Source organism: Excalfactoria chinensis, chromosome 9, assembly GCF_039878825.1.
Source record: "Excalfactoria chinensis isolate bCotChi1 chromosome 9, bCotChi1.hap2, whole genome shotgun sequence".
NCBI lineage: Eukaryota > Metazoa > Chordata > Aves > Galliformes > Phasianidae > Excalfactoria > Excalfactoria chinensis.
Genome location: NC_092833.1, coordinates 12,422,694 through 12,444,697, shown reverse-complemented (window position 1 = coordinate 12,444,697; position 22,004 = coordinate 12,422,694). Strand labels below are relative to the sequence as shown.

The window sequence follows — 22,004 nt, the reverse complement described above, 5'->3', positions numbered from 1 at the left end:
GGATAACTGACCTGAACTAACTCTCTGTGGTCCCAGCATGTCTGAGTGGACTTTATCTTGATGGGAGCTCCTGTATAAAGAGACTGTAGTGTCCTTTCTCTCTGCTCCTCCCAACTAAGTTGACAGCAGGAAGATTCCTAGAATCATGGTATGATAGAATGACTTAGGTTGAAAGGGACTTTAACAATCATCAAACTCCAACCTCCTACTGTGGGCAGAGTTGACCCCACCAGATCAGGCTGTCCAGGTCTCCATCCAGTCTGGACTTGAGCACCTCGAGGGATGAAGCATCCATGACTTCTCTGGGCAGCTTGTGCCTCACAACCCTCTGAGTAATTTTTTTCCTGCTTGCAAGCTCCCTTCAAGTACTGGAAGGCCACAATGAGCTCTCCCCAGAGCCTTCTCTTTTACACAAAATAAGCCCAACTCCCTCAGCCTTTCTTCGTAGGAGAGGTGCTTCAGCCCTTCCATCATCCTTGTGACTTTTCTCTGGACTCCCTCCAACAGCTCCACATCCTTCTTGTGCTGGGGTTGCCCTAAGCATGGACACAGTACCCCAGATGAGGCCTCATGAGGGCAGAGTAGAGGGGGACAGTCATCCTCCTTGCCCTATTGGTCACCCTTCTTTCAATGCAGCCCACAATACAGCTGGCAAATGGATCACTGATTAAAAAAAACAAACGAAAGCATTTACCTGAAAGAGTTATTACATGTCTTTGCTTTTCCCCTCCCCTGAGAGCAGTTATTTGAAAAGGGCTGTACTTGAATGCAGTAATTTTTTATATATCTTCACCAGCATCTGTAGCAATGGAAACACCTGTACAGGCCGCCCTGCTGTGTTACACTACAAGTCATTAATTATACTCAGACCTTTTCTAGATAACCTGGTAACCCAGCCACCATTACACCATTAATCAGTTTATGTTAGAGTATGTCTCATGGGTATTGAATGTGCTGCTAAACATCTGTAGCGAGAGAAGACAAAACTTTAGGAACTGTGTCAAGAAAGAAGTGATTACGTGATTTTATTTTCTTAGGATTTTTATGAAGTGTGATGTAGTACCATGGATTTGTTTTTTTTATGGAAGGCGATTGGACTTCCTCAGAGAAGTGCATTATAGTCAAGAACTATGAGAAAAAGAAGATTTGTAGTTTTCACTGTTAGGGAATTTTCCTTTTCAGTTGAACTGATTGAGATTTGTACCCAATCACATTAGTTGAGAGACTGAAACTTTTGAATCTTTCTTTCAGTTGTAGTGGAGTCTGAGATAGCCGGGATCAAGAAACAAGTTGGAATACTTGCCTTAATCAGTAATGTCAGTGATTCTCCTCCCTGGAAATTGTATGCTTTTCCCCTTTTACCATGTGCTATTATCATTCACTGTACAACAGTCATAGGCCCTGCAACCTTCAAGTCGGGAACATCTTTCTCTGGGGTCATTCAGGAGTTACTGCTGTGGACTTATGTGGAAGTAAAGGCAAAATTTTTGGAAGATCAAGTTTGGGTTTTCCTGGGCACGACTTTGATTGTGAAGGGTGATCTGGAAAATGTGGAGCTTCTGGCATCTCCCTTAGACTTGAGTCAGTGAAGGGAGTACCTTCATCAGTGCCAACACTATGAGGGCCAAGAAGTGATAACTCAGGAAATTCTGCTCTGGGAGGTGTGAGAGAATCCTGCATATTTAGAACTGGAATGCGATAGACAGCTCCAGTTACTTGGAATGGAAAGTACTTTCCAGATGTGCGTGTCTTGTTGCAATGATGCCTGTGATAGTGACGATAGAGGTAAGGATGGTGTCCTGGAGGGGGAGGAGGAGGTGGACAGTGTGGCCCATGGTGTGGAGGTGGATGATGATGTCCATGAGGATGGCAGTGTGGCCCATGATGGGGAGGAGGAGGTGGGTGATGATGTCCATGAGGAGGAGGGCAATGTGGTCCATGGTGGTGAGGAGGAGGGTGATGATGTCCATGAGGAGGAGGGCAATGTGGTCCATGGTGGTGAGGAGGAGGGTGATGATGTCCATGAGGAGGAGGACAGCGTGGCCCATGATGGGGACAAAGGGGAGGACTATGTTGTTCATCATAGGGAGGAGGAGTAGAAGGGGGGAAACCTGATTTCTCTTGAATAAGAGGAGGACTATGCTGTTCGTCATAGAGAGGAGCAGAAGAGGTGTGCTCTGGTTCCTCCTGGGGAGGAGGAGGTGAGTTGTGACATCCATGAGAAGGAGGGCAGTGTGGCCCATGATGAGGAGGAGGAGGTGGGTGGTGATGTCCATGAGGAGGAGGGCAGTGTGGCCTATGATGGTGAGGATGATGATGTCCATGAGGAGGAGGGCAGTGTGGCCCATGATGGTGAGGATGGTGTGGGTGATGATGTCCATGAGGAGGAGGGCAGTGTGGCCCATGATAGAGAGGAGGAGGAGGATTATGTTGTTCATCATAGAGTGGAGGAGTAGAAGGGGAAAAATCTGATTTCTCTTGAATAAGAGGAGGCCTATGTTGTTTGTCATAGAGAGGAGGAGTGGAAGAGGGGTGCTCTGGTTCCTCCTGGGGAGGAGGTGGCTGACCATAGTGTGGAGGGTGAGGGTGGTGATGTCTACCATGGCAGGGAGGAGGAGGTTCTTCGCGGCTGCCTTGTTGATCTTTGTTGAAACCATGGCTATGCTCAGAGTCTCCAGGTTTGAACTGAAAGATCGGTGGACCTCTATGCCTATGACGATGTCTATGATGATGGGGGTGCTTGTGTGGCCATCCTGGAGCTGGAGATCTGCATCTTTGTCCATAGTAACGTTGCTGTTTATAAAAAACACCAGGGCAAGACACATTAAATTATATGTTAGTAGAACAAACAGAAGAAAAGGGTGACAAATGGTGAGAAAGGTGGGAGTTGAATGGGTTTGCATTTATGGCTCCAGTGATTTGTAAAGAAAAAATCACAATATTTTTTTTCAAGATAGAAGGGAAGGAGTAGATGATAAAATGTCAAATTACCAAAAAGCATCTGAAAGTACTGCACCATGATAAAATGAAGTGATGTGACCAACTGAGCACAATTTGTAATGGATCAAAGCAAAATGAAAACCACACTGGAATCATAATATAAAATGGAATTCCAAATATGATACAGATCATCTTCCCTCTCCTTGCTTTCTAAAATTATCTTTGAACTTGTTTGCCAGTCTCTACTCACTTTAACTGAGCAGTATGATTAAGCAGAGTGGAGACACCTTTAGAGGAGGCAGTGGGAATAGCACAATTCCAATTAATCCTCTGACTATCTTAGTAGTCAAAAGCCAGTCTGTTCTCACATACAGGATCACATGCAGGTTGTACTAAATAACCTCTGCAACATTTCTTCTGTAACGGTGAACTGAAACTGCAATAACCTGCATTAGGATATAGCCAGAGACATTGCAATGATTTGGTACCTACCCAGGGATAATAGAGTTCACAGTTTATTTCCATTCCATTGGATTCATCTGGATCAGTAACAATTCTTGCCTTGCAGAATCCCGTGTGCTAAGCAAAACAAAACAAAACCCAAGTAACCAACAGTGCACATTTGGGTTCTTGTGATGGAGACAATAGAAGCCACTGAAAAGTCAGCATTTTAAATGTTAGGCCACTTCCTTGAATACCTGTGTTTATGTAACTTAGAACCTGAGCTTTCTGGCCAATTGTACTTGCCCTCTAAATAATGAATGAAATATATTTAATTTTTGAATATTCCTGACTATGAAAACCATTTGCTTATACACGTCTAGAGAGCTATCACTCTCCACCTTACTTCACTTTTGATGTCTGTAAAAACTGGTAATCTACCAAGGCCTATATTGACTGATTTTTACACATGTTTTTCTGTCTTTGCTTGCCAAATGTCTGTTCAGTTTGGGCTATTCTGAAATTTCGCTTAAAATCCTGAGAAATAGACCTTGCTTTGAATCTCAAATTAGAGATTTTTTCCATTTACATTTTTGAGAAGTAATTTGTTATAATCTTTAACATTATTTCCCTTAGTATCCTGTTTGCAGAGACTTTTGTCTGCTGTCAAGTACTGTGATAGCTATCAGTAGATAATTATTCAACCCTCTTTTCTTCTGTAGCAGAGGGCGAAAAATAATCCCTTGCTCACTGATATGACATAGTACATATATTTCATTCAAAATCCACAATTCATGTCATTGTAATTGTTTTTATGAAAATAGCATTGAAAATTTACTAGGGAATGGCTTCAGTTTGGATGAGAAAGCCAGATCCAAACAGAAGAGTTGAGCTTTAGATCTAAAATATGCCAGACTGCAGTTATTTACATTTGATGGTTTACACTGGCTCCTCATAGAGGAAACATAACTTTGACATCCTGGATTCTGAATTTTGGGTTTGAATGCATGCTTCTGAGGAATGCTTGGAATCACCGTGGAAAGATCATCCTGGTGCCACCACGTGAATCACTTCTTATTCCTAGACTTTACTTACAGCATGCCAGTCATCCAGAAATTCACATTCCAGTGGCTCATCTGTTTGTTGCTGTTCTCCTCTGGAACAGTTGGTCTCTTTTATAGAGAATCCTAAAATGTGAACTTCGCGGGAGGCAGTCTGAAACAGAGAGGTCAACTAAGCGGTGCTGACTCGGTGGGTTTAAATAAACAAAAAGCAAACAACGACAGAAAACCCTGTAATTTTAAAAGCAGCCATGCTTCATGCTGTTATCAACCTCTCACATCATTCATACGTTATCCTTGCTCTTGAAAAGTTTGTACACGTCTGTGTATTCAGCAAGAAAAGTGGATTAGATCATTTCTGCCTTTGTTCCTCACTCCTTTATGAGTTTCATGAATAGGTGCTTTAGTTTTTGACTGTAATAGTGTATTTCATGTCTGCTGAAGGTGTCCATGGCAAACATGCTCTCCATACTCTCTGGTTTGTGTTTTAGTGAAACCTCACAGTTTCTAGGTTTGAAGCAGCCTGTTGAAATCCAGTGCTGTAACCTGAATTCTCATTGTAGCTAAAGGTGGAGAAGTGTGAAGATAAAGAAAAAAAAGCGTTTTAGGGAAATCCTTGAATCCAGGCAATTTGAAAACAACCGCTGGCTGAATAGGCATAAAGTCCTACATGAACTGCAATATAAAACACTGCTAATTTTCTGAGCAGTATTCTAAGCTACAGAGAGGTGGGGTTGGCATGCTATAATTTCAGTGGATTTCAGGAGCAAAATGTGTTATGGAAGAGGTCATTACAGAGGTGTTCTGAACTGGAACATGCATTGGCAGAATAATCCTGTGCTTTTTAATTGAAAGCCTCCAGATCTAACAACAAGAAATTGTGGTGATGCAAGAGTTATACTTCTGATCACCTAAAGGATAAGTCTTCATGTTGACATCACTTAGAGACGGAGAAGTTATTTAGCAAAGACAGTAGTTCTTCAAGAGGTACAACAAATTTACAATACAAATTTACCTCCTGTTCTTCAGAGCTCTCAGAGAGCTGCTTTGTTCTACAGCAGTCAAAACGATGCTGAGTCCATTCCGCTTAGAGATGTACCCATGTGCTAAATATTCTAAGAGTAAAAAGTTATCTGGCTTAATTTGACAGGATGTATGACTGTGATAAGACACGACTGTACATCTTGACAAACTATGGCTGGTAGGAAATAAACTCTTATAGTGTATAATATGGTAGGAAAATAGGCATACAAAATAAAAAATATCCACATAAAGAAGGCTGACATTTTGAATGCCATAGCTTTAAGCAGATAAGAAATCCTTTTACTTTCATGTGCCTAGAATTGATAAGGCTTTGCAGAAGTAGAACCTTCAGTTTTAAGCAGGTGATTTATATTGAGAGGTTACACACAGTATTTCTGATCCTAGAAGGATTTGATTTCAGGGCCCATGGTTTTGGATCTGCTCCCAGCATGCTGTCATTTATTATTAGTAGTTCTAGGACAAAATGCCACTTACCGCCTTTAAAATCTTCTCAACTTTGTCGACTTTGAAGTAGTTTGTGTGGTTTCCCTCACGGTTGAATTTTTCCAGGAGCTTTGCAGCAATATCTTTATGTTGCTCAATAACTTCTAAGACTTCAATTTTTACAGGACAGTCTTTGCACTCAATTAAATCGGGAGGAACTGTGAAAACAGAGAAGTTACTGATATTGCAATGGATATTAATACCCTTCAGAGTAAAATCTGTGTATGCATCTTTAATGTGAACTCATACTAAGAAGCTGAAATAACAAATGCTTCCTTGAAAGTGAAATGCCTGCCTGTCTCTCTGCAAATACGGGTCTGTACTGTCATGTGAAAATGAATATTCTTAAAAAACTTCTAGCTTGCCTTTGCAATCTAACCAGCTCAAATGGACATTCTTTCTGAGCTTATATGTTTTTTTTCTGATGCTCGTTATCTTGTTTTGGTAGACTGGAGAAGTGATATCATCTGATATCAATAAAGCCTGTTTTAGAGGAGTAGGGTACTCTTAATTTTATTAGTCATTCTTAACATACCATTTGAATTATCTGAAATAGGAATTGTAAGCAGATGAGTTAACCTGTTATGGTTACCATCCAATAGCAGCGCACAGACTTGTACTTCAGTACTAGGGCTGGTCTGAGGTATGTGTTAGCTTACAACAGTGGTTGTTTTACCTGGACTTAATGTACAATTATATCCATATAATTTAGGTTTCTTCAGCATCTGGCTTGTATATGTGATAATCTTACACTGCCCAAAGTCCTGGAGGGAAAAAAGAGAATATATAACTGTGAGGTTATTTTCACTGGATTTAATCTGATGTAGTCAATTGTAGACATTGTGCCTCCTTTTAACGTTCAGTATTTCTAAGAATAACAGATGCTGTCATTAGCGGGATGTTTGTTCTGCTGCCACTCAAAGTTTGTTCAGATAAGATGGGATCTCCTTCTACAAAAGCCTTTGTTTTAATTTTCAGTTTGCCTGACTGAGGAGACAATGGAAAACTAACACAGTGTCCTCAGTCATTCTAGGACTTATTTACAGTGAGATACTGCTAACTAGCAGGGGAAGTTAAGATGCCAGATGTACTCAAAGGTTATATCAATCTTTATCAAAGCGTGAATGGACCTTTTCTCACATTCATTTTATCCATCTTAATTAGAAGTGTATATGCCGCCTTTCTCTCTGCCCATGGCCTTTCTGCTTTGTCCTGTGTGGTAGTATCACCTCTCTCCTATTTGAATACAGGTAGTTCTCATCCTAGACGGCATCACTGTACTGCAACAAATAAGGAGAAATACTGCAACATATCATATGTGTACTGACGCTACCGGTGCTTTACATCATCATACAACAGACTCAACCATACTCTAAAACTGACAGGATATAACACTGACCTTTCTGGCTGATATACTGGGAACGTGAGTTAAAAGAAATCATTTATAGTATCCTCTAGTTGTTAGCAGTTTATTGGCAGAACATCAGTTCTGTTAAAAGCAGTGGAAAAATGGAAAATAGCTCTTTTGAGACAACTAGCTTAACAAAGTTGTGCTTATTTGATAACCCTTTCCCAAACCTTTAGCTGATGTTTAACATCCCTAGAATCCAATCAATGTTATTTTTATAGCGAGCCATATTAAAACCTAGCCTTTGCTTAGAGTAGCACAGAATGCCTGGGCAATCAAATAATGTATTTATTGACATATGATTGTGCCTGGATGCTATTATTTACCATGGAATAGAGATCACCGTATTCACAACTCTCCCAGGGTCTTCCAGATAACACGGAGCATTCAGTTTCAAGCACATCCAAAGTTAAGTAGAGGACTGATGAATTTTCCTGGATGAGAAATACAGGTTAAAAAGAAAAAAGAAAAAAGAAAAAAAAAAAAGAAACTGTTTGATTTTGAGAAACTCGGCCTGAAATAATTTTTTTTAGAAGTAGATATATTTAATTGTTATTGTTGCTTCCCCAGTTCCCTAGTAAGGCTCTTCTGAGCTGATAAGCATAGTATCATGGAATGGTTTTAGGCTGGAAGGGAGCTTTCAATGTCGTCTTGTGCAGCCAGTGGCTGTTTGAAGTTAGATGAAAATTAGATCAGCCTTGTCCAGCTGAGTTGTATGTACAACCAAGACAGATACTCTGCGGCCTCTTTGAGCAGTTCCAATTCTTAGTCACTCTCTGTAACATTTTTGTGGCCTTACACCTAGTCAGAATTTCCTGTCCTGCAGTATGTGGCTACTGCATCTCAGCTTTTGTTGAGAACCTGTGAGAAGGGTCTGTTGTTAACCCAGCATCCCTCACATGAAGAAAATGGCAATGTTGAAAAGCTGTCATTCCCTCCTTCTGATTTTCACATTGAATCCCCTGGTCTGTTAGCAAACCTGCTGACAGATTTTCCAAATCCGTCCATTTCAAATGACCTCAGTGACCAGGTGCTGTTTCAAAACTTCGCTTCCTACCTTGTTTTTTCAGGGAGTGATGCAATAAAACTGTAATAATCCCAATGAATTTTGGAGCCTTGGCTCTGAAATTCTTCTAGTCTTTTCTTTTTCCAGAGCAAATAGGATGGGGAATCATAATTTGAATTTGACTGCCTTTGTAATGGAAAGTGGTGTTAAGAATTATCTGTGCTTCACAGAAACAGCATTTTATTTTTCTGCAGGGAAATGAATCTCCATTCACATTTGGAATGGATTGCTTAAACTTCATGCAACCCCTGTATGGACATTAGGAATGAAAACATTTCATTTTCTCATTTGGATAAATTGATGCAAAGCCCTTCGCTGTGAATGCGTCCTCAGGCTTTAGGAAACTTCATCCATTCAGATTCTATTGTTGGAGTGTTTCCAAACAGACAAGACCTCAGGAAAGAACTACCGCAGTCTACCGTAATGTCTTATTAGTGGGTGTCCGCCAGTGTAGTGTTACAGCCTAGTTTTGCAGTGTGCATGTCTCAGCATGGTCTCTATTTTTAAACAATAGGCTTGGTGATCTGGACAAAGACACCTATTAATCAGCAAAAGAATGTGGCCATCCTGACACCCCTTCTGCTTATTAGCCATATGATTATTCTCTGCTTGGAGATACTTAGCATTTTTATTGTACTGTACAATTTCTTTCTTATAAATTCAAGCTGCCAGCCAAGATTTTAGTAAAACGCAGATAGAGAAGGGAACAAATACGGTGACAAAGACTATTTTTCTCTTGTTTGTGTTCATGGAATTGCACTGAATGGAATGGTAAGATGGTCTTTTGTAAAATGTACTATGTGCTAGGAATGAAGTGATTCAATGCATTTACTATGTCATCAAAACTTGTGAAATGCTCGAGAAGTCAATTTATCCCTGGCAAATATTTATTTTCTTCAGCAGAATGCATTTGGATTCTATAAAGCCTAAAGCAGAGTTTGGGTGTCATTAGGTGTCTACATCCAAATATGCAGAAGAAAAGTCCTCTATTCAGCAGCTCTGCACAAGCCCAGAACTGTTATGATGAGAATACATGAAGTATCTCATGCTCCTACAACTCGTGTAAACTTAGTAGAGATACAACTGCTAAGAATTCCTCTGGTTAGGTTTCTTAAGGGGGTTGGTGTCATAGTCTTGATGCACACTCTGGCATGGAAAAATAGATTATCCACAGAATAATGTTCTGTTACTTTTTGTGTTGGGTTGTTTTTTTTTAATGTTGCCTTGTCAGCGCTGCCACCATTTCTTGTTGCTCAATAATGTACATATTCAGCATGCAAGATACCACACCCGGTAGCTTTTGTTCTAAGAAGGCACAGGATCCTCATGAGATTAATGTTTTAGCAGTAGGTTAGATCAGTTCTTATAGACTGTGTGTGACTGTTGATGCTGCAAAGTGCAAAGACAGCAAAATTTATATACAGCAATTTATTAAAGATAAATGTATTAAAATTTACAAAGCAAAACAGGAACATTCTTCAAGGGCAGGAGACTCGAGGGCTTAGGTGTCCATGTATGCTGCTGACTGCTTGCTTCCTAGGTGAACCTTTCAATCACTTGGTTATTATATCAAAATTCAATCAATTATTTGAAAAACAAGGTATTCTCTCTTGATATTTTGGAAGCCTACCTGGAATCCTTTAGCAATCTGGACTTTGGGTTTCTTTCTGGATTTTTTTCTTGTCTTAAGGGAGGGGCAGTTTTAAGCATCTCCATCAAAAAACAGTTTGCTTTTTCTTAGTTGCAGTACTGAGATATTGGAGATACACATCTCCGAAACAGTACAGATGTGCAGATTTTAGTTGCAATACTGAGATATAGGAGATATACGTCTCCTAAACAGAACAGCTGTGCAGGTTTTCGTTTACTAAGCGAGCAGCTGAAAGGTCGGCAGGTTCATAGGTAATACTGAGTGTCCTTGGTCTCTGTCATCTAAAAGTTAAGTAAACGACTCTTGTATTCTGTTGCTTTTTCAGCTATTAATTTGCTTTGGCCGTTAGGAAGGCATTCATCAAGAAAGGCTCATGTGTATATTCCCTAGGATAAAGAGATGGAAATATGGAGAAATCTATGTAATGGAAAATGGCCCTCCTATGATCCTGTGAAACAGTTCCACGCTGAGCCCTTCCCCTTTCTTGCAGGCTGGTATTTTCATCTCTGGCTTCCTCAACCTTTCTTCCTTCTCTCCAGCTACACAGATATTTTCAAAATCGAGATAATAATAAAATATCCATCTTGAAGAATACCTTGTTCTAATTAATGCTAGACTTCAGCAGATTAAGGAAACCCTCTGAGTATAAATTATGAATGTTATTGGAGACGTGACAACAGACCAGGCAGATTAATTTCTAGCATTTCATAAAGCTGTTCAGAGCATCTCTCACGCTACCATCCAGTCGGCCAAGAAAATAAAGGGCATTCAGCATCCCTGGAACATACAGTAAATCATGCACAAGTGAGTGCTGTGATAATGTAAATCAGATCTGATTCATTGAATCTTGTCAGCATTGCTCTGTTAAAAACAATCATCATCAACTTTTAATGAACTGGCTCATTATTTTATAATCACAGTCTTGTATAAATCAGCTTTTAAATCGAAACTTACCATGTGTAGTTTGTGTACATCAGCAACACGCAATAGGCCGAACACGTAGCCATCCTGACGGTGTCTGTTCACCAGATCCAGCACCATTCCTGCCTCTGTCTCGATGGTCTCACAGTCTGTAGGTACGGTGACTTGGCTGGTTTTGGTTTGGGCATTGCAACAATGCAGTAGTGCTAGAAAAAAAGCTGAAGTTAGACGCAGCATTTTGTTTGTGGTGTTAGGTCACTTCTGCTCATGCTCTGATAAAGCCAGTATTCTGCTTTTGAATCAGAGCAGCCCACGGAAGCTTTAAATGAATGCTAAAAAGTCACGGTTTTATATAAATTTAGGTGTTGTGTCCACAAGGCCCTTACCTTGGCCCTGGATTAATGTTTGCAACTGAAAGTAAATGATTAGACAGTGATTTGAGCAGATTTTGTAGAAAGCAGGCCTTTACATGGTCTCTGGAGCACCATCAAAGGGGCTGTGTTTGTGATTCTTTAAGCAGGCATTGTGCAAGAGTGTTTTACTATGAAAAATGTCTAGCTTCCAACACTGTGCTGGTGAGCCTGGCATGAAGAAGTTCTAGTTTATGTCTGCAGGCATTATGCAATCTTGGTTTCCTGTTTGCTATAAAAATAGTTGAAATGAAAATATGCTGGAATATTTGTGGTTGCGTTATGGCTATGTCTGTGTGCTTACAGCTCCTTAATGATGAGAGCACCAGTGAAAGGGAAACAAGAATGACAGTCAAACCAGGCAAAGAGATGTGGCTCAAGGTGCCTTTGCAAGCTGGTGGTCCATGGCTTCTGTGCAAGTACCTGCCACTCTTACAGATGGGAGAATTTAGAGCAGACTTCTATCAGCTTCAGAATGGTACACAGAATAGGATTGATTGGCTTAATACCAATGTAATCTAGTCATGGCATGAAAGGGCATAAACCTACCTTTGTGCTCTCAGTCTGAGTAGATTTGTGTGCTCTTTGACTGTAGTAACTTTCAAAAGACTTTAAAAAAACCTGGTAGTATTGTAGTATTTACTAAAATAATGCAGTGCGTGCTAATGTTCGTAGCTTTCACAGGATATGCCAATGTTTGCATTTGACTTTGAAGGTTTTATTTTACTTATTTTTTGTGAGAAACATTAAGAAATATTATGGATAATCACCCTTAACCCTCATTGAATTAATCTTTATTGAATAAAACCCCAACTTTTAGCGTGTCTGAGAAATCACATTCAAAAATGCCCCGAGCCAAGGCAGTGGCTTTCTTTTAAGGTTTGGTGGCATATGAGCCCATTGTGTGATCTTACAATATGAGATCTGAATTGATTTAAAATGGAAAAAAAGCAGTATGCCTGTATGTGAAGTAGTGTACTTCTGGAATTTGTGGCCACAGAAAGATGGGGAGGCGAACAGCATCAGTAGGTTAGAAATGGTTTAGAAAAGTTTGGGGGCAGCAGGGCTTAAAGTGGATCCTGGGACTAAGCAGAGATGTACTCTTGAATATCCCCAGTACAACAATTCTGGACATTAGAAGGGCACAAGGGATGGATTGCAGAAAGGAGGCAGGCCCACATGCTTCTCCTAACCACAATTGTTTTCCCACAGTGAGACGTGAGTACTGGGCTGGAAGAAACAATCCTGGGATGCAGTCGGACATTTCTTTTGTTTAAGTTTTTATAATGTTTGATTGTAATAATTCCAAATTTGTTCTGAAAAAAAAAAAAAAAAAAAAAAAAAAAAAGGTAAAATAAATGCCGTGTAAATAATCAATGGCATCTGGAACACTTCTCCCAGTTAGAAATAATATTCACATCAATGCTGTGTTTCATATCCCACTCCCATTCATTACTTACGGTACTGTTTAATTTTTCAAATGGGCAGTCATATTGAAGAAAGGCATCACATAAGGAAATTTATAACATAATTCCCTTAGTCATCTATTGTTTGCAGATTCTTTGTTCTTTGGTTTTCTTTTTGTTCCGTGCTGTTCGTTGTGACACTGATCATTTTCTTGACGGAGGCTTATGTATTTTTTATGGGTGAAACAGAAACACTGTGAGTAAAGAGTATAAAATGTACAGCTCCTGCAAAATTAACTGCAGAAGTAAAAGTAAGGTTCTGTTCCCAATATAGAGAGTTTTGTCCTCGATTTTTGAGGGAAGTGACAAATTGGGTTAATTATAAGGTTTTACCATGTAAGTATAGTATAATGTAATATTAAATAGCATTTATATGGGTGTCATACTATTTAGGTTAATTGTAAAAGGTTAACCCATGAAGTAATAAAACTACTAATGCTAAACAGTGTTGTAATCTTCTTCCCCGTTTGTACACCATGACACAGAACATGACTTAGTAACGGCCCTGGGAGCATCCCCTCTCCCAGAAGTTTGGCTGCCAGGGCTCAGGGCTGGCTCAGCAGCAGCGCAGCTGGGGCTGCACCCCTTTCTCCTCAATAAGCTTGGGGTGAGAGCCCCAGGCAGCACTGCAGGGCAGCCACAGCCTGTGGCTGCAGGGCCATCTCAGCCCTGTAAGGGCTTTTTGCTCTTCTTTTTGCTCTTTTTTCCTTCCATGTTTTTACTGATGGGAAGAATTTAAGAATTAAAAGTCAAAGTACCCCACTTATGTTTCTTTTTCTAATCTATTCTTGTGCTTTCTTGAAACAGAGAACTCAAAAGATAAATACTTTAATAAGCAATTTATTTGTTTAAAGGTGGTACACAAATGGGAAGACCGCCTTGTCACTGTGGCTATTATTTTGTTGCAGGTAGTTGAGGTGACTGGGTGCTAATTAGACTTTGGCGGGCTTTCCAGTAAGCAAAGGATGTAGGATGGGATCTATCTGCTTTGCTTCTCCTGGGCATGAGTCTGATAGAGAAAGTTCTGCAGGGAAAGGGAGGATAACTGGTCCAGTGATTGGTTTGGTCAAGCCTGGTTTGTCTACGTGAGTTGTTTCTCCATCAGGAGCTGGTGGAGTAGACATACATTCTATAGCCTTAGGTGGAACTGGCTTGCTGTCTTCATGCTTATTTTGGCTTTCTATTAGTTTATGAAATGAGATGTCCTCAGTTGAAGGAGGGAGAATTTTGACACAGCCCATTGTTTTTCCTAGATGTAGGGAGAAAGGTTTGGTTTCTGCAGGGGAATCTTGTTGATCATTCAGGCTGGATTCTTCAGATCTCTGATTAGTTTGTGGTTTTCCTTCTTCAGTGACAGGATCCTAAAAAAAGACATCAAGTATCACATTTACTGAAGCTGTTACTAATTTTTTCTCATGTGAAGAAGATCACCCTCCATCTACAATTCCAGTTTGTAGAGACCAGCTGCAGAACAGAGCCATGAGGGTCAGACAAATGGAACTTCCTCTTAAGCCGGTGCATGAATCCTGGGTAACAACACTTTACCTTCTTCTTGTTATTATTGTTTCTTTGTAGATCATGTTGAGCACAGTCTGTGATAGACTCTCTACTTACTCTCTTGCCTTTTTATCCATCTAGCAACAGTCTGCTTTATCACAAGAGAGATTTCTTCCTGACTTGGCCTTATCACTTTCTTGAATTCTGTATCTTTGTGCATTAGAAAATTTGAAAATGTTTGGGCTTTCGGGAGTTCAATCCTTGATTTGTAAAGGAGCATTACCCTTGCAACAAGATTAGATTAAGGAATACCTGTGGGCTGTAGATTTCACAGGATACTGTGACGCTCTGCTTGTGTTCCATGTCATTGTTTACTACAGAGCCTTTGCAGAAACCCATTTTCTGGAAGAAGAAAATGCAAGTGTTATTTTCATATTGTAGTGCTGATACTTAGCTCTTATCTTGTAAAATAGGTGATTATGAAAGGCTGAGTTGTTACAGCTTCTGCATGTATTTGGAGGGATAAGCAGCTTGGGCAAACTTTTATTTTGGGATTGGCAAGCTTATAAAGGAAGGCAGCGTTTTGAAAAAGGTTTTATGTTTACAAAGGAGGGTTGGGTAGCACAATAGTAAAAATAAGCTGTCTAGTTAAGATCTGTCTACAACAGCACACGTAAGTTCTGCTGCAGCAGAGTATCCCCATGGAAGCAAGGTGTGTAATAGCACACAATGTTGTTTCTCAGACAGAAGCAAATTCACATTATACAAATGAAAGAACCCATGATGAGATGTTGCTTCTAACAACTGCATGTTGACTGGACTGCAGGTAGCATGACTGGGATCTCAATTAAAACGAGACTAGAAATGGAATGTCTCATCAGTGTGCTCATTTAATCTTTAGGTTTCTTTGATACTTTTTCCTTGGATGTTTTCCCCAACTGACTTAACTGTAGTATGACTATACGTTTTGTGCTCTGTTTGCAATTCATTGTCTGTATCTGCTTATTTGGAAATATTCCTTAAAAACGTTTCACTTTTGTAAAGCAATGGCTACCCATTTTTTTTTCTGGACTTACTTGTGTTTGTTTTGGTTTCCTTTGTTCATAGAATTCTAGGAAATAGTTTGGAACTCTTACTGAAAATTTTCCTGTATTCTAAAGTAGATTGTATACATGCAAGCCAGAGATACAACCCATAGGAAGACCTGGGTTTTGATTCTTGTCTGCAGAGAACTAAAGGATTGGGCCAAATAGTCACTGAGGGATCATAGTATCTGTTTGTACTTACAGCTAATTCAGGTGAAAGAGGCGTGCACTTGGAGATGTCAGCAGCTGGGTCCCTTTTGGAGCAGGATGTCTCCTGAATTACAAACTCCACAAAATGTGCCGGCCCAATGACCCACTGTTAATAACAGACCAGTGAGGATTAGCCTTTGAGTGAATGTCAAGGAGGAGAAAGTCCTACAGAGCTCAAAACTGATCTAGAACTCCTTTTAAGTGTGGAAAGAGCAGGTAATATTTTGATATTGCTACTCAAAATGATTTTTACCTGTGCTACTTCATTGCCTGATTATTTTTTTACTTACATCTGCCCAGTCCTAAACATGAGTCCTTAACTCATGGATTAGCTATGGTTCAGATTTGTTTTTCCCGATAGGTTAGCATCCACACAGAACTATAAATACAAAGTCTGTTCATTGTCTCACTGATCAATTCAGACTGCTTTAAAGAAGAGGATCACTTTTCCCACTTTTTTTTGGAAAGGCAGGTACCTCTGGGTTGGGAAACTGATTAAATATTGCACTGCAATACTATTTAACAAAGAGCAAGATCCCCCCTGCTCTCTATGCATAATGAATTTCAGAGAGACTGGATATTACTCTCATAAACTGTATTTAGCCAGGAGATCACTAATTCTCTGTTATTCTAATATTAGTTTTAAACAAGGCTTAAAGTCATTTAGTGTATCACAGATCTGTGTAAGAAGGGATGACTGTGCTTTATTAAATATGGTCTAGTAGGGAAGCATTAATCTACAGTGATGATGGAAGGAGGAGCTCACGGTGAAGCTTTCCTAGATTGTGGATTGTCAATCTTCAGTTTTACAGAAAGTTCTTTTTGTAACTGATGGACTCAAAATCTTGGATCAATGCAGACCTTTATTTCCAAGGAGAAATTCTCCATGGAAGTAATCTCAGTGCTATGCATATACAGCTTCTGAGCAATCTGTAAGGTGTAACAAATCGTATTTCTTCACAGCTGAAGCAAGTCATATGAGCCCTGGCTTACCTGCATTGAAGCTCTTGTGACATTGAGGACAGAAAAATAATGAGTTTGTTCACTCTCTTCATTGAACTTGGCAAGGCTTTTAACAGCGGCCTCCAAATACTTGGGCTCAGTTGGACAGTCATCAACTGGGCAGTCAGGACATACTCCCCAAATGTATCTGGGTGGAACTTTTAAATTCAAACAAAACAACGCCATTAGAGAGGAATTCTCAGAACCATAGGAACGTGCTGGCAGTGTAGGTCACTCCAAACACATCAGTGCCCCCAGCCCAACCCACCTGAGCTCCAGAGCAACAATGTGTTCATGGTCTCACTCTGCACTTTTGAAAATGTCATTGGATTCAGAGACACTTCAGGAAGAAGCTCAGGCTGCTGAGGGTGGGCTTGTTGCTCCTACTTGCCCTTCACAAACCCATAAAAATACTCTCTGAGAAAGAGGGTAAAAGCCCACATAGAAACCACGGGTTTCCCAGACATGAAAAACAGCTCTTCTTTGCATTGCTTTGTGCTGCAGGAATGCTTTGTCCTTATGATCACTGACCTGAGAAAAATAGGTCAGGTGAAAGCTAATGGAGACACTGTGTTGCCATAATTACAACTAAAATACAAAGTAATACTAGATGGCAAACTACTTTTCCAGTCCTTTTTAAAAGTGGGTGCAATAAATAAAGACATACCTGGCTGCAAATTGCACTCATAAGTATTCAGATGAGCAATTTTTCTTGACTGATTAATGTAGATAATTGCTTTGCATTGACCATAAACCTAAAACAATGTAAACACGTAGAAACAATTAACCTTTAGCAGCCTTTGCAGTGATAGAGAGTAAGCTGTTAGTTTTCTTCTCACAGTCGTGAAATCGTTTTCAAGAAGAAAATTGTGTTAATACTCAAATGGGGCTGAAGCACGTTTCTCTTCTGAATATCCCCTTTAGAAATAAAAACAACAGATCTTCCCCTGGTGTCAGTTCTGAGCTACGCTTGTGCGGTATTGGTCTGCAGGTTGGCCTATGCAGGGCCACTCTTCTGTGGACTGAGAACTGCCCATGTGTTAGAGAGCACATTACCCAGCCTGTACCCTGCCATCCAGTCCCTTGTATCCCTGCTTTCCCCTCTCTGCTCTGCTCATAGCAGGGAAGCAGAGTGATATGGATGGCCCTAAATAAGTTTTGTGGTACAGTAATACCACCCTTGCACACCAAGAAACACTGACTTTTGCCAGAAAATAAATGCTGACCTATTAATATTCATTTTACCTTTATGTATGAAAGTCAAATTTACGTTCTCAGAGTGCTTCATAAATATAACCAGGACCTCTAGGACAAACATTTCTAGACTTCACAGAAGTCATTCTTTATTTCATATGCAGGGTTTCCTTCTAGCCAGTCTCCATTCCTTGATGTTGCTTTTCATTTCTTTGGAATAATTTTGGTCACCTGTAGTAACAGCCATAAATCACTTTGTCTTTGCAGCTTATCTTGCTGGGCTTTTATTCTCTTTGACATTCTGCTTTAAAACAATCTCATACAGGGCTAAATAGTGCCCTAGCATAGCTGTTTAGCTATGTCTGCTTATTAGTTCTGATCAAAAATTTTCCTTCAATTTTCGTTTTCTGAAATAAACCTTCCTGCTCTATAAACTGGCTATAAAGTACAGAGAAGAACTGTGAAGCTTAAAATGAGGGTTGATTTTTTCTTATTAAGACTCTGCTGTCTACTCAGAACGCTACGCCTGTAGGGGATTTTGTTGTCTTTTGTAGTACCTGAGTAACCCTCATGCCTGAGATCAAATATGAAAACAAAATCCTTACAGCTGTATGAGCCGGTCTGACCCTGCAGTTCTTCCACAGCTGCTTGCTGAGTACGTGGCATTCGGTATCCACTACGTCCAAGATGAGATAGAAGACAGAACCAGTGATCTCCTGAGCACAAGAAGAGAACGGGTCTTATCGCAGTTGTGTACGGAACACAATAAAAAGCTTATGTGTGTGTTAACTGCACATTTAGACTGAGATTAGGTCTTATTAAAGAGGGAGATTAAACTAAATGAATTGATTTCACTGGTTTATGGAGAAAAACCGCTTTATGGGGCAAGAATCTTGTAGATGTCTGAGGCCAATGTCTGTACCATTTTGATACAGTATTTCCTGTTTCCTGTGTCTCTTTTGTACAATATCAGCTCTGCTACTCTGGTTATTATGAGGTTATTATAAAATCTACACATCTTTTTGTCTTCGTGCTTCAGTATGCATCATTCTCCTCTGGGGAAAGGATAATTTGGGGTTTATTCAGAGCTCAGCAGATCTCTGAAGGTTTCATTATCCTTCTTTTAATTTTCATAAAAAGACCACTATGCAAGGGCCTTTTGATATCTGCTTGGTATTGAATAAAGGCTCGTATCTTTTCTGCTCCAACAAAAAGATCCCCTCCTCAATGCTGCTGATGCTAGTAGTGCTGTGCCACATGTGCTGGGAAGCTTGGGAGCCAGAAGAGATTTGGCAGCAGCACGGAATTGATTGCCTCTGTGGCAGGATGTTCTGGTGCAAGGGGAAGAAATGAAGTATTTTGGCATGATTTGTAATTTTGGTTAAGTGGCTGTTATTGAAGCTAATCATGAGTATCGTATATGAAAGAAGGCTCTGTCCTACTTGCATGTAAGTTAATAGCAGATGGCTTATTAGTTTCAATTAGAGCAAAACTGAGCCACAAGTTGCTTAAGGGCAGATTAGAATTTGAAGTCATTTTGAAAATGTTTTTATCCTAAGTACTGACTAAAAAAGTGGGAGGAAGGAACTTGGACTGATTAAATATACGTATAGATTTCTGGAAATTTGTGAGATGCATTGAAGGTTATATAATATTTTTACTGTCGATGATTATCCCTGACATAGCCAACTGCTTATTATGTACTCTGTTCCAGCAGCAGCAAGATTGTGACAAAGGGCTTAGATTGCCTAGTGTGTAATTACAGTGTCTCAAAACACCTCACTTGTAGGATAAGCTTATTAGATGCTTACACAAAATAATAGGAGTAAATCAAACTCCCAAAGAAACAAAGAACAAACTGTGCCCTAATGAAATAAGTTAAGATTCTAGGGGATTAAATGGCAGACCAAATCCCAAAGAAGGCCCAGAATCCCCCCTGAGCTGAGCTGGACTCAGAATGGGTGAAGGGAGAAGCAAGGAGACAAAGAGTTGTTTAGAGCATATCTGCACCCAGCTTTGGTGATAGGACTGGGCCAGCACCAGCTCCATGACCGGCAGTGTGGGCTCTGCACCAGCCCACAGGTATCCTATGTGGAAACAGTTCTCAGAAGAGCTGACTCAGTGCTGTATGCATTTGGGCCTGGTGCAATCATTTAAGGTTATCCCTCGCTAGTGCCAGTAGCTTCATCTGTCATTACATAGAATAAACTAAGCATGCATAGGGAAATAAAACATTTGAGGATACGAGAGTGATATTCCACACCTATTCTCTGTGTAATCTTTGCACTTGAACTGTTTTTGGATTTCTTCTGGAGAATGAGTCATCATGTAGAGATGTGTAAAGGAATTCCCTGGTCCCAAGCTGGTTGTGTTTCCACCTGTTAGCATTCACATCTTTTGTGCAAAATGTGTGGTGGCTTATTAGCTCTTGCACTCCAACTGCTGAAGGCAGTGGGGGGGGGAGGTGTAATATGAAATTAAATCCAAGGAGTGGTGTTTCATATCAAATCGGAACTGATGCCTGGAGCTATTCCAGGGGCAGGCAGCAGAGAATCATGCCTGAGCTTTGCTCTCTAATTGCCCACAGTGGTGATGAAACTGTTTCTATTCATCTGTGCGTAAAGGTGACATGGCCCCTGCAGTCCTGTGAATGGAGGTTTACATTTGTCTCAGAGTATTTCGCGGTTCACGTAACTATTGCTGGGGAATAATGATAGACACGGGGCTCTTCGTGAGAGAAACAGATGTATAACAAGCAGGTAACTTACCTGAGGATGTTCTCTGACACTGACAATGCGATAGAGGCTGAGGATGTAGCCCTCTGTTCGGTCGGCATTGATCTGGCGAAGAGCCATGTCTGCAGCCTCCTCCACTGCAGCGTCATGGCAGGTGGGGGAGAGCAGCTCGCTTGGCAGCTCTCTGGCAGGAGGAGAGGCAGCCCAGGAGCAAAGCGCCTGCGTGCCAAAGAGCACTGAAATAAGTAAAAGCATTCTGCTTAGAAAAAGCGGTGCCGCAGATCAGAGTGGTGGGCTGGTACACAGGAGCTGAGAGCCGTGTGAAATAGCAGGCTTTGTAATGGAACCGTGTGTTTATAAACTTGTGTCCTCTCTTTATTACGTACTGCACATCACCTTTAAACCTGTAGCTACAATTGCAAACACTAAGTCAATGATTACAAGGTTTTATGTAAGCCTTGTGGCTCCCTCTGAGAGCAGAGAGCACTTTTTCCTTCTGCCTTTACAACTCCAGTTCAGACGTGGTTGGGCAGATCGCATAACTTTGACCTCATCAGAAGGCACAAAAATATACACAGAAAGCTGCTTTCTTAAGGAACCAGCAGTGCTCAAATAAACCTGCATGCAGGACAGCTCTGGCTCCAGCTCTGTTCTGTCAGTGATCCAGGTTTCCTCCCAAGTAAAACAATGACCGAGGTCTCACTGGTTTGAGTGGAAGCTGGGTAAGAGTCGAGAGGCTGATGGATTTCACACCTGGCATTTCTGTTTGTTAAATTCGAATTGTAAACAAATATACCAACTCTTTGTAATCCTGTGGATTTCGAGGCAGGTACAATTGCATACTGGACTCCCTCCCTGCATACACATTTTAAGATACTGTTGCATTTCTGTTGCCTGAGAACCAAGCTTAGAGATGGAGAACTGTCTGAAGTTATATGCTGAGGGGGGAGTTAAGAAGAAAAAAGAAGTTACAGACGTGAGGCTGGTTATGTTAATCTCAAAGGAGAAAATCTGACAGAATAAAAACCCAAAGCTTTATAGAGAGAGTATATAATGTGAACCAGAGGAAGAACCTCATTTGATTTCATGTAACCGGTGCTTTCCTCCTTGTGCCATCTCTCCCTCTTTTTTTTTTTTATCAGTCTTTAAATTATTCTTTTTGTACTTTGAATCAAGAAAAAAGTGCATCCAGTTGGTTGCCAGTGCACATCACAGCTGCATGGCCCTGCCAGAATTAGGCCAGAGAATTCTTTGTGAACTGCAGCTGCTCGTCCTGTAACTGTGCCTGAGCCAGATAATTTAAGACCTCACTTTTATGCCTTGTTCAGTGTTACTGTCTTCCTTATACTGTATGGTGAAAATTGGCTCAAGAAGAGTCCTAGCTACTTAG

General features: G+C 40.5%; 2 protein-coding genes and 1 long non-coding RNA gene across 3 annotated transcripts in view; 1 reads left to right on the top strand and 2 right to left on the bottom strand.

The window, feature by feature from the left end:
- Positions 1–22,004, top strand: part of LOC140256128 (uncharacterized) — an 88,547-nt gene that overhangs the window by 27,193 nt on the left and 39,350 nt on the right. The window lies entirely within an intron of this gene.
- HRG (histidine rich glycoprotein) lies at positions 1,438–11,252 on the bottom strand. The gene is made up of 8 exons (XM_072344981.1): positions 11,049–11,252; positions 7,704–7,811; positions 6,646–6,733; positions 5,961–6,127; positions 4,477–4,596; positions 3,433–3,519; positions 1,887–2,793; positions 1,438–1,838 (listed from the first exon to the last, which is right to left on the bottom strand). The coding sequence occupies exons 1-8, from the start codon at positions 11,250–11,252 to the stop codon at positions 1,438–1,440; spliced, it is 2,082 nt and encodes a 693-aa protein (XP_072201082.1).
- On the bottom strand, positions 13,718–20,869 carry FETUB (fetuin B). The gene is made up of 7 exons (XM_072344847.1): positions 20,648–20,869; positions 18,485–18,595; positions 17,353–17,440; positions 16,677–16,843; positions 15,676–15,789; positions 14,701–14,790; positions 13,718–14,252 (listed from the first exon to the last, which is right to left on the bottom strand). The coding sequence occupies exons 1-7, from the start codon at positions 20,867–20,869 to the stop codon at positions 13,824–13,826; spliced, it is 1,221 nt and encodes a 406-aa protein (XP_072200948.1). The 3' UTR covers positions 13,718–13,823.

What these genes read in the sequence shown, in the direction of transcription:
- HRG (XM_072344981.1), bottom strand. Translation starts at nt 11,252, where the DNA reads ATGCTGCGTCTAACTTCAGCTTTTTTTCTAGCACTACTGCATTGTTGC. An exon ending in ACGGTGATCTCTATTCCATG is followed by an intron (nt 6,734 to 7,703) that starts GTAAATAATAGC and finishes TTTTCCCTCCAG; the next exon opens with GACTTTGGGCAGTGTAAGAT. An exon ending in TTGAGAAGATTTTAAAGGCG is followed by an intron (nt 4,597 to 5,960) that starts GTAAGTGGCATT and finishes TCTCTGTTTCAG; the next exon opens with ACTGCCTCCCGCGAAGTTCA.
- FETUB (XM_072344847.1), bottom strand. Translation starts at nt 20,869, where the DNA reads ATGCTTTTACTTATTTCAGTGCTCTTTGGCACGCAGGCGCTTTGCTCC. An exon ending in GTGTCAGAGAACATCCTCAG is followed by an intron (nt 18,596 to 20,647) that starts GTAAGTTACCTG and finishes TCTTGTGCTCAG; the next exon opens with GAGATCACTGGTTCTGTCTT. An exon ending in TGAGTGCAATTTGCAGCCAG is followed by an intron (nt 16,844 to 17,352) that starts GTATGTCTTTAT and finishes TGAATTTAAAAG; the next exon opens with TTCCACCCAGATACATTTGG.